This window comes from Lithobates pipiens, unplaced genomic scaffold, assembly GCF_037356315.1.
Source record: "Lithobates pipiens isolate NorthernLeopardFrog02 unplaced genomic scaffold, aLitPip1_a1.2 Scaffold_22, whole genome shotgun sequence".
Lineage (NCBI taxonomy): Eukaryota > Metazoa > Chordata > Amphibia > Anura > Ranidae > Lithobates > Lithobates pipiens.
In genome coordinates, this window is record NW_027507784.1 from 186499492 (window position 1) to 186518235 (window position 18744).

The 18744-nt window shown below is 45.2% G+C and overlaps 1 protein-coding gene across 2 annotated transcripts in view; it reads right to left on the reverse strand.

Moving 5' to 3' along the window:
* SLC29A4 (solute carrier family 29 member 4) overlaps window positions 1–18744 on the reverse strand; it is a 118164-nt gene that overhangs the window by 38689 nt on the left and 60731 nt on the right. For both annotated transcript variants that reach the window (XM_077448734.1, XM_077448735.1), the window contains one exon: window positions 3200–3274. In XM_077448734.1, coding sequence (XP_077304860.1) covers window positions 3200–3274 — 75 coding nt within the window. The remainder of the gene's footprint in view (window positions 1–3199; window positions 3275–18744) is intronic.

Here is an 18744-nt window from a genome sequence, read left to right on the forward strand (position 1 = left end):
TCCGATGGCCAAGAACGAGGTGACGTACAACACGTATGACGAGAGAAAAATTAAGTCCAATAGCCAGTGCGTCTCTTCGCCTTGATTCCGAGCATGCGTGGACTTTTGTGCGTCGGAATTGTGTACACACAATCGGAATTTCCGACAACAAGTTTTCTTAGTTTACCTGAATTTTGGGAAGTAAAAGATAGGGCACGATGCACACTATCTATTTCAATCTTCTTGGGTGCCAAGGCCCCCAGAATTAAACAAAATAGGCCAATCACAGTTAGAGGCAATTCAGAGGGCTGTATTGTTTTGGGCAAGCCCTTTATACGCTGGCGTTCTCTATTTTCATTATTGTCCATCTGATCCATAAGGAAATTCCAAACTCTCATGATATTTTAGTCATATCCTGGGTATCAGTCACTAATTGTCTGATATTATCCTGGCCCGTCTCCACTTCTTCCACTGTGTTCCGCAGGACTGCTATGTTCTCCCTAAAGTCCCTCCACAGCCTGTTTACATGAAACTTCAACCGCAGTTATAAGTAACTGAATAGCTTTCTTTCTTGGGAGGGCTCTCAGGTGCTCATTAAGATCCCAATCTACTGTTAGATCTAATTGGGGTGTACCATGTCCATTAATAAGTTTGTGAGACTGGGAATTAACATACTGTAGCTGTCCTGTGGTTTCTGGTGATTCCCTGCTGGGCCTTGTAGTGCCATTGCTCTATCCCAGAGAGCCATTTCCAGGGTGCTTACTGATCCCTCCTGTAAGCCCCTCCATCACAGAAACGTTTGTACCCTGTCCTAGGTATTCCTCATCCGGTTCACCACCACGAGTTATATTATCCCTCCCTGTTATCAAGAGGCTGTGGTCCGGGGACTAAAGGCCCTGGCCCGCCCTAAAACTATATGGCCACGGCTGGGTGTTACTGCGCCTGTTGCGAATCCGGATGGTCCTCGGACCTGCACTGAGGGGCTGCATTCAGGTGTCTTTTGTCCTCCCTTCAGATTGGGGAGCCGCGTTTCCTTTCCTTGTGGGCCAATGCTATTTTAGCTGTATGCCCTGAGTTCACGCTATGCACCATCAGGTACACTCCCCTGTGTCTTCACCCCGCCATGCGGTTGTGTGGCTGTGCAGCAGTGCATGGACATGCCTCTAGGGGGTTGAGAGCCGGCCGGTGATCGTTGCTAGCCTTCCTGGAGCCCGGGGATCTCGGCTCACTCAGTCAGCATGTCTGCTCATACCACGCCCCCTACTGAGTAAATAAATGCCAGTTACAGTTGTGCTCATAAGTTTACATACCCTGGCAGAATTTATGATTTCTTGGCCATTTTTTAGAGAATATGAATGATAACACAAAAACTTTTCTTTCACTCATGGTTAGTGTCTTTTTAAATCATCATCCCAACTACCTAAATGACCCTGATCAAAAGTTTACATACCCCGGTTCTTAATATTGAATATTGCCCCCTTTAACATAATTTCGTGGTATTTGTGGATGAGGCTCTTCATCTTCTCAGATGGTAAATTCTTGGGCTGTCTTGCATGAACTGCACGTTTGATATATCCCCAGAGTGGCTCAATGATATTGAGGTCAGGAGACTGAGATGGCCACTCCAGAACCTTCACTTTATTCTGCTGTAGCCAATGACAGGTCGACTTGGCCTTGTGTTTTGGATCATTGTCATGTTGAAATGTCCAAGTATCATGCACCGCTTCCTGGCTGATGAATGCAAATATTCCTCCAGTATTTTTTGATAACATAATGTATTCATCTTGCCATCAAATTTGACCACATTTCCTGTGCCATTGTAGCTCACACATCCCCAAAACATCAGCGATCTACCTCCGTGTCAGTAGGAATGGTGTACCTTTCATCATAGGCCTTGTTGACCCCTCTCCAAATGTAGCATTTAGGGTTGTGGCCAAAAAGCTCAATTTCGGTCCTATCACTCCAAATGACTTTGTGCCAGAAGGTTGGAGGCTTATCTCTATGCTGTTTGGCGTATTGTAAGCGGGATACTTTGTGGCATTTGCATAGTAATGGCTTTCTTCTGGTGACTTGACCATGCAGCCCATCTTTCTTCAAGTGCCTCCTTATTGTGCATCTTGCAACAGCCACACCACATGTTTTCATAGAGTCCTGTATTTCACCTGAAGTTATTTGTGGATTTTTCTTTGAATCCCAAACAATTTTCCTGGTAGTTGTGGCTGAAATTTTAGTTAGTCTACCTGACTGTTGATTTCAACAGAACCCCTCATTTTCCACTTCTTTATTAGAATTTGAACACTGCTGATTGGCATTCTCAATTCCTTGGATATCTTTTTATATCCCTTTCCTGTTTTATACAGTTCAACTATCTTTTCCTGCAGATCCTTTTACAATTCTTTTGCTTTCCCCATGACTCCGAATCTAGAAACGTCAGTGCAGCCCTGGATGAAGGATGCAAGGGTCTGTCAGGAGTCCAGAAACTCACTGACCTTTTATACACACACACACTAATTACAAGCAAACCGATCACAGGTGAGAATGGTTACCTTTTTAATAGCCAGTCAAACCCCTTTGTGTCAACTTGTGTGCATGTTATCAGGCCAAAATCACCAGGGTATGTAAACTATTGATCAGAGTCATTTGGGTAGTTTCTGCTGTGATTATGATTTAAAAAGGCTAAACACGGTTGATTGATAATACATGGATTTAACCAAACACTAACCATGGGTGAAAGAAAAGTGTTTGTGTTATCATTCATATTCTCTGAAAAATGGCCAAGAAATCATAAATTCTTCTAGGGTATCGAAACTTATGAGCACAACTGTACTTCTACCGAGTCAGGAGAAATATTTCCAATATTTCCAGGTCTAACTGGCATACTGCTATTGAGGTACAAATCTTTGTATATTTTCATGTGTGATCTCACTTTTGTTTGTAGAAATACAATCCCACATGTCACATTGGTATTTATGTATGTCTGAAGAATGAAAAGCCCAAGCTTGTCCCAATATTTTTTTCTCATGTATCAGTCAATGCGCAAAGCTAGAGCATTTTTATTCACAGCACTGATGGTCATATTACATGACACACTTCCTAAACGAATAGCTGCCGAATGATACATCACAGAAATCAAACCGTACTCACTAAGAAATGTATACTGTATTTATTACAGTGGATTACCATAGTAAGGCATTAAGAAGGCATTAAACAATGTACTTACTTTCTCCTGTCATCACACCTTGTGTGTACCGCTTCGGTAACATTCCAGCATAGCCATAAAAGCTGGATTGCTGCACTTAGAAAAACATAAAATAGTTATAAGATATTGTGAATATGAAAACAGAAAGTTTTTGTACTTTTAAATCTTGTTTTTGCATAGAATTAGAATTTGTGGTTACTTTAAAAAGATACTCTTTTTTTTAATAAAAAAAAATCAAGAAAATCTGTTTGCATGTTTGACACCGTTACATGCTATGTTTCAGTTTACAACCCCTGTACTTTATTGTCCCCCTCTATTGCCAAAACCAGGGGTGCACCAGAATGCAAATCATGACTTCAGCTTACAAATTAAGCTCTGACTCGCCCGTTTAACACTTCCCGCACCTCACTTTTCATCGGAGATGGGGTCTAGTGTCTGCGCCAACTCTACTTCGTAAATTAATTACAGATCTGCAACTTGTATTCCTAAAGAATGTTTAAAGTTTAAACTTTTGTGTAGTCCTGCTGGATAACGAACACCTCCCACAACTTCTCTCAGGCCACTTTCACTGCTGCTGTAAACCTAATCTATCAACTAGATTATGCATTTTGCACTAAAAACTAATAACATTCTGTTTTTATCACATTAAGTAAAACTATTGATATATTCATGTCCATAAATTTCCAAACCTCTGTTTCTAAAAGCTGCTGTCTAGTAGATAATTTAAGCCTCGTACACATGATCGGATTTTCGTCAGGGAATTGTATGATGACAGACTAAAATCGGACCGTTAGTACACTCCATCAGACAATTGTTGTCCAACTTTCCGCCAAAGTGGATGGCAAGCTAGTAAATTTTCAGCGGACAGCGGTCTGTTGTCAGATTTTCGTATTGTGTGTACACAAGTCAATCACACAAAAGCCCAAAGTACAAACGCTCATGCTTGGAATCAATGCTCACCAAACACAACATTAGCAGAAGGTGCCCAAAGGGTGGTGCTCCAGATTTAGGGACTTTTATTTTTTCAAATTATTTTTTTTTACTGGTAATGGTGGCAATCAGCAATTTTTAGTGGGACTGCGACATTGCGGCAGACAAATCTGACCCCGAATTACACTTTTTGGGGACCAGTGACATTATTACATTGATCAGTGCATTTTTTTAGCAGGGAAGGGGTTAACACAAGGGGGCGATCAAGGGGTTAAATGTGTTCCTTCAGCGTGTTGGGGGGATGGGCTTACTGAAACATGACAGAGATCACTGTTCCCAAACACCAGGAACAGAAGATCTCTGTCATGTCACTAGGCAGAACAGTGAAATGCCTTGTTTACATAGGCAGTTCCCCGTTCCGCCTCTCCTCACTGTGATCCTGACTGCGGGAACCATGGGCACGCTCCCAAGGTACGCGGCGGGAGCCGGCTACCCTGCTTTTGCGGACTGACGTACAGGTACATCAATTTGCAAAGGAGAGCCAACCTACCACAGTATATCTGCGTGAGCAGGTCAGAAGTGGTTAATGAGTGAAATAAGTATTTCACCCCTTCGCAAAACATGACTTAGTACTTGGCAAAACCCCCGTTGGCAATCACAGAGGTCAGACGTTTCTTGTAGTTGGCCACCAGGTTTGCACACATCTCAGTTTTGTCCCACTCCTCTTTGCAGATTCTCTCCAAGTCATTGGGGGGTCAAGGCTAACGTTTGGTAAATCGAACCTTCAGCTCCTTTCACATATTTTCTATGGGATTAAGGTCTGGCTAGGTCACTCCAGCACCTTAATATGCCTCTTCTTGAGCCACTCCTTTGTTGCCTTGGCTATGTGTTTTGGGTCATTGTCATGTTGGAATATCCACGACCCATTTTCAATGTCCTGGCTAAGGGAAGGAGGTTTTCACCCAAGTTTTGACGGTACGTGGCCCTGTCCATCGTGCCTTTGATGCGGTGTCCTGTCCCCTTAGCAGAAAAAAAACCCCAAAGCATAATGTTTCCAGCTCCATGTTTGACAGTGGGGTGGTGTTCTTGAGGTCATAGGCAGCATTCCTCCTCCTCTTCCAAACATGGCGAGTTGAGTTGATGCCGATTTTAGTCTCTTCGGACCACAAACTTTCACTCAGTTTTCCTCTGAATCATTCAGATATTCATTAGGGAACTTCAGACGGGCCTGTACACGTGCTTTCTTGAGCAGGGGGACCTTTTGGGCGCTGCAGGATTTCAGTCCTTCATGGTGTGGTGTGTTACCAATTGTTTTCTTAGTGACTATGGTCCCAGCTGCCTTGAGATCATTGACAAGATTCTGTCGTGTAGTTCTGGGCTGATTCCTCACCATTCTCATGATCATTGAAACTCAACGAAGTGAGATCTTGCATGGAGCCCCAGACCGAGGGAGATTGGCAGTTATTTTGTGTTTCTTCCATTTGCAAATAATCACACAAACTGTTGTAACCCTTTCATGAGCTGCTTGATGATGTTCTTGTATCCCATTCCAGCCTTGTGTAGGTCTACAATCTTGTCCCAGACATCCTTGGACAGATCTTTGGTCTTGGCCATGGTGGAGAGATTAGAATCGGATTGATTGATTGCTTCTGTGGATAGGTGTTTTTTATATAGGTAACAAGCTGAGATTAGGAGCACTCTCTTTAAGAGAGTGCTCCTAATCTCAGCTCAGTACTTGTACACCTGGGAGACAGAAATATTGCTGATTGATAGGGGATCAAATACTTATTTCACTCATTAAAATGCAAATCAATTTATAACATTTTTGAAATGCGTTTTTCTGGATATTTTTGTTGTTATTCTGTCTCTCACTGTTAAAATAAACCTACCATAAAAATTATAGAATGATAACTTCTTTGTCAGTGGGCAAACATACAAAAATAAGCAGGGGAACAAATACTTTTCCCCCTCACTGTATGCACTACAAAATAATAGTAACTGTAGGGCCTTAGGCAATCTAACTGCTCCGAAACCCATACAAAACAAACTAATCTATTCTGTTTTTACATCTTTTCTCTTTTCTGCACCAGTAGAGCATACAGTAGCATTTTGCATAGCAAAGCCCCTTTGGTGGGAGATTTTTTAAAGGATATATCAATAATAAACAAAACTAAAAATATTTTGGTATTCCTATTTGATAAGTGCAAAAAAAAATACCTGTTGATCTTGGCCAAAATCTTGAGAGCTTAAAACCTCTGCCCTCTGCCTGTGCTCACTGCTATTACAGTGCCTTGAAAATGTATTCATACCCCTTAACATTTTCCACATTTTGTCATGTTACAACCAAAAACGTAACTGTATTTTATTAGGATTTTACCTGATTGACCAATACAAAGTGGCACATAATTGTGAAGTGGAAGGAAAAATGATACATGGTTTTTCCTTTTTTTTTTTTTTACAAATAAATATGTGAAAAGTGTCAATACTTTGTAGAACCACATTTTGCTGAAATTACAGCTGCAAGTCTTTTTGGGTATGTGTCTACCAGCTTTGCACATCTAGAGTTAAATGTATGCCCATTCTTTGCAAAATAGCTCAAGCTCTGTAAGATTGAATGAAGAGCATCTGTGAACAGCAATTTTCAAGTCTTGCCACAGATTCTCAATTGGATTTAGGTATGGACTTTGACTGGGCCATTTTAACACATGAATATGATTTTACCTAAACCATTTAATTTCTGGTGGGGAATTGGAGACTTTGCCCACATCCCTAATAAAACACAGAAACAACAAAGCAGAAACCCTCTGGCGGGACTTTGAAAGGCAATGACTCCAAAAATTGTATGTATAGACAATAAATGTAAAAATAATATAAGTTTAATAGTACAAAGTCTAAAAACATAGATACATGGGAAATTTGTATCACAACTTCAAGTTCAAGTTTACATCACTCTTGTACAAATATACAGAATGAAACTCTACACGTTTCAAGATTATTCGTCATTCCTCTTCAGGAGAGAGTGGTAGAGAGTGGTTTAGAAGTTTATGATATCTACAATTCAAAAAATATGAGTACAAAATATAACTATACAGACAATTCCTTAATTTAACAGACAGGCACTTAATTACAGTTTTATAACCATGTATAATAACCAGAAATGTGGAAGCAGGTATCTTGGATACAAGGGAAAGGTTGAAGACAACAGACAGGGGAAAAGTCTGGCTGCACTGACCCCAACGATAACCCAGACGGCGGGAGCAAGGAAGGCCAGAACACAAAGGAGATCAAGAGGGAGAGCCAAATGACAGGGGAGAAAACCGACCCACAACCTAATCATCCATGGCAGGGGATGTAAATAGCCCAAATCTGGATGATCTGATAAATAACATGATTAAAGTAAAAAAACTACACTCAGTCTATATAGAAAGAGGCAGGCACATGAAGGTCAGGGCGTGTGGATTTTTATCAGAGAAAACATGATATATTTAATAGATTTAGGGGATGCTAATAACTCAACCTACCTCACTTTGGAGTAGTTAGTGTGCTGGACTGAAGGAGTTCAGAGTGGGGAGGAAAGGAGAGGGCACCCAAAGAAATGGCCCCCCTGAGCCGATGGATAGTATGATGACAGGTTTAATAATCTTTAATTAAAGAATATATATGAATGAGATATTTTATAGCTGCTACCTAGATAAGGGTGTATTTGCACCAATATCGGTAAATTATGAGTCTATAGAAGATATGCTTACTTGTAACTTACTGTCACAAAAGTGCAACATCCAATGGGATGAACACAAGTATAGGGTTCACCCAAAAAGATCAATATATGAGCATTAAGATGGAAACATAAACCTAAGATCAAGAAAAAATGGTAGATATCAGTGTATGAACTATAATAGCTAGAAACAATGGATGACCACACTGCTCTTCCAACGATTGATGTAAGTGCATAAAGGACATGGACTCACTCGATAACTTATCTTAATAAGTGGCTAGTCAACATTTGGCAAAACTCCCCACTGAACATGCCACAGCATGAACAAATAAACCAGAGACTGACCTTATATACATCCAAGGAGGAGAGAGGGGTCAGAAAGGTAAGAGAGTGGATAAAATTGGAAGTGGGGAAGGCAACACCCAAATCGCTGAGCTAGAAGGGGGCGTTACACTCAAGTGTCACCTACAGTAGGGGAAGGGGTGGCGAGCTTCCCCAAGTTGCTCCCCCTCCCGAAATCGCCGCAAGATGACAGGTGTCATCCCATCGCCTGGCAACCAAAAGGACAAGGCTGGCGTGATGACTTTGTCACCCAACGCCCTTTGAGCGATGGATGAGGTCCAGCAAAGAACTGGCTGACCTTCCCCATCTAGTGGGCAGAGTGCAGAGTACAGGCGCAGCCAAAAATGCACAGAGAGTATAGGAGCAGGCATGTCAGGATGGCATATGCCAGGGATATGCAATTAGCGGACCTCCAGCTGTTGCAGAACTACAAGTCCCATGAAGCATAGCAAGAATCTGACAGTCACAAGCATGACACCCAGAGGCAGAGGCATGAGGGGACTTGTAGTTTTGCAACAGCCGGAGGTCCGCTAATTGCATATCCCTGGTATATGCTGAAAAATACCATTGAGTCACGTATATATAGAGAAGATGAACAAGGAGAATAAACTTCTGATGGCCAGCAACCAATCGGTCATTTAATGCCATCCGGGATCGACAGCAGAGAAAACAAACATAACAAAAGCATAACAAAAATGGAACATAGGGACAAGCAAGATAATGCCACCATAGACTTAAAAATAATAGTTAAAAAAAAATCACTGTTGTAATTCATAGTGAAATGCAGATTGAAGGTGTTGTCATTGATGGACTGAAAGAAGGAATGAAGTAGCTCAGAAGAACTATTCCAGACTAGAAAAATATCATCTATATATCTGTACTAGAGCAGCATACAGTCATGGAATGAAGACATGCTCTCGGACATATTTATCATGCGTCCTACTCCCCAAGGTACAGATTGGCGTAGGATGGGGCACAACAGGTCCCCATCGCTATGCCCACGGGGGTACCTAGTGAATGACCTGCAGAGAGCTGGGACCAACGTAACAAAGGCTACCATCAGTAACACACTACACCGCCAGGGACTCAGATCCTGCAGTGCCAGACGTTTCCCCCTGCATAAGCCAGTACATGTCCGTGCCTGTCTGAAGTTTGCTAGACAGCATTTGGATGATCCAGAAGAGGATTGGGAGAATGTCATATGGTCAGATGAAACCAAAGTAGAACTATTTGGTAGAAACACAACTCATCGTGTTTGGTGGCGAGAGAATGCTGAGTTGCAACCAAAGAACCCCATACCTACTGTGAAGCATGGGGGTGGCAACATCATGCTTTGGGGCTGTTTCTCTGCAAAGGGAACAGGACGACTGATCAATGTACATGAAAGAATGAATAGGGCCATGTATCGTGAGATTTTTAGTGCAAACCTCCTCCCATCAGCAAGGGCACTGAAGATGAAATGTAGCTGGGTCTTTCAGCATGACAATGATCCCAGACACACCGCCCGGGCAATGAAGGATTGGCTTCGTAAGAAGCATTTCAAGGTCCTGAAGTGGCCTAGCCAGTCTCCAGATCTCAACCCCATAGAAAATCTTTGGAGGGAGTTGAAAGTCCGCGTTGCCCAGCGACAGCCCCAAAACATCACTGCTCTGGAGATCTGCATGGAGGAATGGGCCAACATACCAGCAACAGTGTGTAAAAACCTTGTGAAGACTAGGGATGAGCTTCGAGTTCGAGTCAAACTCATGTTCGACTCGAACATTGCCTGTTCGGTGAACAGTGAACAATTTGGGGTGTTCGCGGCAAATTCAAAAATCCACGGAACACCCTGTACAAGTCTATGGGAGAAATCTAAAGTGCTAATTTTAAAGGCTAATATGCAAGTTACTGTCCTAAAAAGTGTTTGGGGACCTGGGTCCTGCCCCAAGGGAGCAGTGATTTTAATAATGATTAAAGTGAAACAATAAAAGTGTAATATTCCTTTAAATTTCGTACCTGGGGGTGTGTATAGTATGCCTGCAAAGGAGGGCATGTTTCCCGTGCTTAGAACTGTCCCTGCAAGTGTCATTTCTGCAGGGAAAAAAAGTCATTTAAAATCACTCGTGGCTATAATGAATTGTCAGCTCCCGTAATACAGAGAACACTCATTGATAAAACCAAAAAAAAAAGCATGGTGTCCCCCCAAATTCAATTACCAGGCCCTTCATGTCTGGTATGGATATTAAGGGGAAACCCGCGTCAAATGAAAAAAAAAAATGACGTGGGGTTCCTCCTGAAAATCCATACCAGACCCTTTATCCGAGCGCGCAGCCTGGCAGGACGCAGGAAAAGAGGGGGGACGAGAGAGCGCTCCCCCTCCTGGACCGTACCAGACCACATGCCCTCAACATTGGGAGGATGCTTTGGGGTCCCCCCAAAGCACCATGTCCCCATGTTGTGGGGGACAAGGGCCTCATCCCCACAACCCTGGCCGGTGGTTGTGGGGGTCTCCAGGCGGTGGGCTTATCAGAATCTGGAAGCCCCTTTAACAAGGGGACCCCCAGATCCTGCCCCCCATTTGAAATGGTAAGGGGGTACAAAAGTACCCCTACCATTTCACAAAGAAAGTGTAAAAGAATGTTAAAAAAGACAAACACACTTTTGAAAAAGTCCTTTATTAAAAATAAAAAAAATTCCAGTGGTGGTAATCCACTCTTGCTATCCAGCGATGGATGATCATCTCTCCGAGGTCCAGCGATGGCTGATCTGATCCAGCGACGGGTGATCTCTCCGTCCAGCGCAGAGCAGTCCGTCCATCCTTGCGTCAGAGGGGGACGGGGTCATATAAGAAATGTCAGGCTGCTGGGATCCCGCAGTGCCTCCGCCAGGAATTGCCTGTAATACATATATTTTGTACTCATTGTATTTTTTGAATTGTAGATATCATAAACTTCTATTCCACTTTCTACTGATGAAGAGGATTGACACATAATCATTAAAAGCATAGAGTGGGGGGCGTGGCCTAGCACATGGAGCAGTAAGACGCACATCGTAGCAGCTTCCGGTCTTAACGGCCTCCACGGGGACATATCTCCTCCATCACCACCTGCACAACCACCAAATTGGCCCGATGGGTAAAGGGAAGCAATCTAAGCCTGCTGGAGACCGCACACAGGGAGACATTGTGTGACCCTGCGGCCTACCTGAGCCAAGGACAATCCAAGATGGCAACGGCACCTCTGTCCCCGGCTCGCTCTGAACCAGCAAAAGCCGATCAGGTACACTCCAGGGGCCTCTCAGTCTCCCTAGCAGACATAGAGCCCCCCTTATAAAACCCACACTGCCCTCACAGCCTTTACAGGCATCCCTGTGTTCTGGGGATGGATGGCACATGGAGTCACAGATGCGATCCATGCATACTTATTTACACTCCCTGCCCACTAAAAAATTACTTTGAGCACTATGTCTCCTGCATAGCAAATATAAGAAAGAGATTGCTGACCTTAAAAGGGATCTGGGGACCCACATGGAGGATGTAGAGAACACTACTGACGGCATTTGCAATATATTGCAGTCCCATGAGGAGACCCATGCTGCAGCAGCTTATGTATCACCAAGATGACATCAAGAACCATAATAGACAGAACAATATCAGGATGTGTGGTATCCCTGAAAAAGTAGAACACAAGGACTTAACTGGGGCAGTCACCGCTATATTTAACCATCTCCTCCAACAGCCTAACGGTATCCTCCATTGAGCTGGACAGAGTACAGAGGACATTGGGCCCAAGGAATCCTGACTCCTCCTTCACCTGCGACACGCTATGCGGGGTACACTTTTACAAAGTCAAAGAGGAGATCATGAGAGCCGCTAGCACACAGGACTCCATTCGGCTGAATGACACTCCTGTCATGCTACTCCCAGATCTCTCATGTCAAACTCTGGCCACGAGGCGCGCACTTAAACCAATCACATCTATCCTCCAGGAAAAGCATATTAAATACCAGTGGAGGTTTCCTTTCCAGCTACGGGTTCACCATGAAGGAAAGACAGCCCTCTTTCGCACCCTAGGGGATTTGCCACAGTTCCTGAGTACATTGGAGCTACCCCAGATCTCTTTGCCTGATTGGTCCCTCTCACCCACTACCCAGAGACTTCCATTCCACACGCAATGGCAGAGGGCTGGCAAGAACAAGCGCCCCAGAGGTCCTTCCCAGAAACTGCCAGATGACTGACTCTCCTATGGTTCCTGCCACTTGCATGCCTTTATCCTGTAAGCGGGAATGTTCCCTTTATTCCGGTACAGCACATGCACCCCCCAACCAAGGTTTGTTGGGACGACCATCCTGGAACACCTGAATGACTCCTACACTACCAGTGTTTAAGAAGGAATTTTTCCTTTTCTTTTTTCCTTTTTTTAACTGTTTCAATACTCCCAAAAAACAAAGTCAGGTATCATTTCCAGAAAGCCAGAACTAAAATTCTGCTCTTGCAGGAAACACATTTTAGGGGTTTGGCTATTCCGACCCTTAAAAATCCTCATTATCAATGGGAGACACCCTTCCCCCCTACCCATTGTTATGGCTGGGGGTGGGGCACGCCAACTCGCTGCGTATCGACGTCACACACTGCATTGCTGGCTGTATGGCGTCCCCTTGTTGGCGCTGCCATCCCAGTGGGTTTTTTTCAATCTCCACGAGACCTGAAGGTGTTTGTGTGGATGCCGGCGCCGGGCGGTGATTCGCTCCTATGCCGGTGCTTCCCCTCCACCTCATGGTGCTCGTGCACGTGACGTTGGGGGCGTTCTAATGGTGGCATATGGGTATTTATGAGTGGCAGGACTGGCGGGACCGGAATAATCTGGGCTCTTACACACACTGACTCCTCGTGATCTTCAGATCTCGATCTTTTTCCCTGACACCAGGTATATTTATATAATCACCACTGCTTTCTTTCTGGTTGTTTTTTCACACGTAATCGTGCTTTTCGGGGGTCTGGTTGGCTGCCTGTTACCCTGGCCGTCCTTCCTCCCCCGTTAATTTATTCACATTTACACTCACATAAGGCTCCTTTCTGCTGTGTTTCCGCTCCATTTCATAACCTTGTTGTGGTTTATTTTTTTCCCCCTTTCTGCATCTTTTAATTTTCACTCCATATCTTCACACACAGCTTTCACAATGAATTTGATTCATTCTTAATCAGGAAAACACTCAAATGCTGTTCATGTTTTCACTTTAGAAGTGCCCTGGTTGCCCCGGTGTCCACTTGTGTTTGCACCCCATGTTGCCGCTGGATGTGCCTCCTCAGCTCCCGTACCGTTGCTTGGGGTGGCTGGTGGCCTCCGATACCGCGTCTATGACTGCATGGCTATATGTAAGTGATTGTCAGGTGGGCTCTCTAATCCCCCTCTTGTTTCATTTACTATAAATATTATCTTGTATTTTTCGACCAATCACGAGCTTGCTCCTGATGAGCGGCACAAAGCCGCAAAACGCGTTGAGCTACCAGTTGCAGTGTATCTTGGTACCCCAGCTTTAATAGCACTTATCTTTTCAATATTGTATCATATATACATTTTGTATTTAATGTAAGGATCAAGAAGGCCATAGGTCATGCAGTGGTAATACTTTATTAATTGTTTAATCCATCATTACCATTGGTGGTTTCTGTATATAATTGAGGTATGCATTTATAACCATTTTATTATCAGCCATTACAAAATATATAATGCTAATAATATGTATATCTGTGTATCTGCATCAAATGCGTGTAATCATGTTTTTACAGATAAATAAACTCTTTAAACAGCCACCATTGTACTCTATTTTAACCCTGTGCTTCATATAAAGTCCCGACAAACCCTTGTTTTTAATTTATGCTCAATAGTGATAGGGATGGAGGTGTATTGCCTTACCAGGCCATGACCTCATTTAAAGTCCCAATTTTCCCCATCCCTAATTATTTAATTAATGGTATCACAGCACAAACCCTCAGGCAAAGTCCAAAGGAGTATCTATAGCCTTCCACAAATCGTTTCATCCTAAAGTCTTATGCCGCGTACATACGACCGGACTTTCCGGCAGAATAAACTCTGACGGTCTTTCTGACCAAGTTCCGACCGAACGGACTTGCCTACACACGATCACACCCAAGTCCATTCGCTTCGAACGCGATGACGTACAACGGGACTAGAAATGGAAGTTCAATAGCCAGTAGCTGCCCTTGTGTCGTATTTGGTCTGTCGGACTAGCATATAGATGAATGGTTTTCCCAATAGGAATTGATTGACATCCCGCTTTAGACATCCCTAGGTAATATACTGTGGTCTGCCCATGCTCCCGCACACCTTAGCATAGCCCACCCCCCCGACATGCCGTACAGGGTTCACGTGGCTTCTAAACGACAATTTGTTGAAAGATATCCCATGCGTTGCAGTGGTTGAAAAGGCGATCCATGACTTTGAGGTCCATTGGTATGATTACACCAATCTCCTCACTAAATGGGAGGCCCTGAAGTGTGTACTTCGGGGAACTCTCATTAAACATGGCTCCCACCTAAAAAAAAGCTAGAACCGCTGACATCTCCCATCTACTGTCTACTATAAAAACGCTTGAACTCTTGAACTGATGCATAAACGAGACTCAGACCCAGCAACATATGTCGACCTCTTTACCACAGCGACCAATATGGGAGACTCACACCTATCCAATATGAAAGATTACATCTCAGAGACAGCCCTACCACAAATAGACCCCGAACAAGCGATTGACACGGATAACCCCCTAATGGTAGCAGAATTCCTTACTGCTATTAAAGGATTGAAATCTGGTAAATGCCTGGGCCCCGACGGGTTCTCCCCTAGGTTCTACAAGTCATTTGCCCAGCACCTCGCCCCATTGTTGTCCACTATGTTTAACTCTATAGATTATACCCACTTACCCTCCAGTAACCTACTATCCGCTAATATTTCAGTCATACCCAAGCCTGGCAAAGATCTCTCACAGTGCACTGGCTATCGGCCGATATTGCTCAACCTCAACGTTAAACTCTATGCTAAGGTCCTGGCAAACTGCCTCTCCCCCCTCTTATCCTCCATTGCTCATAAAGACCAGGTGGCGCGAGGCCAGGGACAACACCACAAAAACTATCCTTCTCATATCCTACATACATACAGAGACACAATCTGAAGGCATGCCTGCTATCGTTTGATGCGGACAAGGCCTTTGATCGGGTCAACTGGAATTTCTTGTGCCTCTCCCTGGAGCAGATTGGCCTTGGCCCTACCTTTGTGTCTATGGTTATGGTACTGTACTCTGCCCCCTGCATCCGTCCTAGTCAATGTTTTCCCCTTCACATCATTCCAGATGTCCAATGGTACTCGCCAGGGCTGCCCCCTGTCACCCCTGCTTTCTGTTCTAGTAATAGAACACCTAGCCCATTCCATCAGACAAAACACATCTATAGTAGAGATCCCTCCTCCAATCATAAACTCTCACTTTACGCGTTCGACCTCCTGGTCTACATTCAGCAACCGCACACGGCCCTAAGTTCTTTGATGCAGGAGTTCCGCAGGTTTGGGAAATTTAGAAACTTTAAATGAAATATGTCTAAGACGGAGGCCCTTAATATATCCCTACCCCACAAATCCCTTACCCGAGTACAGGCTAACTTCCCTTTCCAATGGGGCTCCAAGGGCATCTCCTATCTGGGGATAATGATTCCCTCTAACCTAGGAGATCTCAGGCACGCCTGTGATGCCAAATGACCAGGGCAACAGGCTCACAGCCTTTCGCATATCCTCCTTTTGTTCTGACCTTTTTTCCTCATCCCAAATTCACAGGCCCCTAACAGGATACGAACAGCTGTGCTCTCTTTCAGAAACACCCAGACACCTGCTCTCTACCATGTACACATTACAACACACACTGCTACATGATCAACCCCCCTCTTACACCAGGAGGTGGACCACGGATCTGCTCTTGGTAGGAGATGGGGTGTTGGTGCTCCCGTTAGCACTGGTTCACATTGTGTACTGGAAATATGACATACTTTGTATTAACCTATGGTATTAAGATCTGGACGCTACTTATGTTTCCCTATTCTGTTAACAACAATAAAAACATATTTGACCCTAAAAGCGTAGAGGTTCACTCTATATTTTTACAAGAATGATGTAAACTAGATGTTTTTTTGTGATTTCATGTGTATATATACCACTGAATTTGTAAATGTGTTATACAAATTTCCCATGTATCTATGTTTTAAAAATTTGTACTATTAAACTTATATTGTTTTTACATTTATTGTCTATACATACAATTTTTGGAGTCATTGCCTTTTAAAGTCCAGCCAGAGGGTTTGTGCTTTGTTGTTTCAGTAAACCATTTCATTGTACCTCTGGCTGTATGTTTAGGGTCGATGTCCTACTGGAAGGTGAACCTCCGCCCCAGTCTCAAGTCTTTTGCAGACTGGGTTTTCTTCTAAAGCCACGTACACACGATCAAATAATTCAGTGGAAAAGTCCGGCGGACAATCCGCCCGTGTGTGGTCTCCGGCTGACTTTTTTTTACTCAAAAGTCCGGTGGACTAAGAGTGTAGTTTTGCACATCAATCCACCGGACTCGCATTTCGGCAGACAATACGGCCGTGTGTGTGCTAGTCCGCCGTACTTTTAAAATGAACGGACTTTTCCCGCCCGGAGGCGGGACCAGTGAAGGAGGCTTCACTGGCCCCGTCACCTGGTATGGACTTAAAGGGGGTCCCCCCTAGGTCCATATCAGACCCTTATCTGAGAACGCTACCCGGCCGGCCAGGAAAGGGGGTGGGGATGAGCGAGCCCCCCCCCCGAGCCGTACCAGGCCGCGTGCCCTCAACATGGGTGATGAGGACAAGGGCCTCTTCCCGACAACCCTGGCTGTTGGTTGTCGGGGTCTGCGGGCAGGGGGCTTATCGGAATCCGTGAGCTCCCTTTAATAAGGGGGCCCCCGGCCCCCCACCCTATGTGAATGAGTATGGGGTACAATGTACCCCTACCCATTCACCTGTGAAAAAAATGTAAAAAAAAAACACAACACACAAGGGTTAAAATAGTTTATTGCACAGCTCCAGTGGTCTTCTTCCGTCTTCGGTGGTCTTCTCGCCGGACTCCTCCGCTATCTTCTGCTAGCTCTTTTACTAGCGGGGGAGCCTAGCTTTCTTCTTCGCCGCCGCCCTCTTCTTCCAACTTCGGGGGTCTTGTCCCCCTCTTCGGGGATCTTGTCCCCATCTTCGGTTCTTCTTGCCGGGCCACCGCGCCTTCTTGTAGCTCTTTTACAAGCGGTGGCCCGGTCTTCTGTTGCCGCCTTCTGTTCTTCTCTTCTGGAGATGTTGCCTCGTCGCTGTCTCCGGTCACAATGACAGGACACGCGGCGTGCGGCGACTTATATAGGGACATCGCCGGATGATGTCCCCGCCCATTATGATGTCACAGTGGACTGTGACATCATAATGGGTGGGGACATCATCCAGCGATGTCCCTATATATACGTCGCCGCACGCCGCGTGTCCTGTCATTGTGACCGGAGACAGCGACGAGGCCACATCTCCAGAAGAGAAGAAAAGAACAGAAGAAGGCGGCAGCGGCGACAGAAGACCGGGCCACCGCTTGTAAAAGAGCTAGAAGAACCGAAGAGGGGGACAAGACCCCCGAAGAGGGGGACAAGACCGCAAAGCCGGAAGAAGAGGGTGGCGGCGAAGAAGAAAGCCGGGCTCCTCCGCTAGTAAAAGAGCTAGCAGAAGATAGCGGAGGAGTCCGGCGAGAAGACCCCCGAAGACGGAAGAAGACCCCCGGAGCTGTGCAATAAACTATTTTAACCCTTGTGTGTTGTGTTTTTTTTTTACATTTTTTTCACAGGTGAATGGGTAGGGGTACATTGTACCCCATACTCATTCACATAGGGTGGGGGGCCGGGATCCGGGGCCCCCTTATTAAAGGGGGCTCACAGATTCCAATAAGCCCCCCGCCCACAGACCCCGACAACCAACGGCCAGGGTTGTCAGGAAGAGGCCCTTGTCCTCATCAACATGGGGACAAGGTGCTTTGGGGTGGGGGGCCACGCGGCCCCCCCTTCCCCAAGGCACCCCCCATGTTGAGGGCATGCGGCCTGGTACGGCTCAGGAGGGGGGGGCGCTCGCTCGTCCCCACCCCCTTTCCTGGCCGGCCGGGTAGCGTGCTCGGATAAGGGTCTGATATGGACCTAGGGGGACCCCCTTTTTTTGGCGTAGGGATTCCCCTTTAAGTCCATACCAGGTGATGGGGCCAGCGACGCCTCCTTCGCTGGTCCTGGCTACCTGGAGGCGTGCTCAAAATGAACGGACTTTCCTCCATGTGTGTGGGCGAGTCCGTTCATTTCAAAGTACGGCAGATAGTGCGGCGGACTTAGTACGCCGTACCTAGTCCACCGCAAAAGTACCGTGTGTGGGAAGGTAGCTTGTTCAGAAAGTCCGCCGGATAGTCTGATACGTGTGTACGCGGCATAAGATTGCCCTGTATTTGGCTCCATCCATCTTTCCATTAACTCTGACCAGCTTCCCTCTCCCTGCTGAAGAAAAGCATCCCCA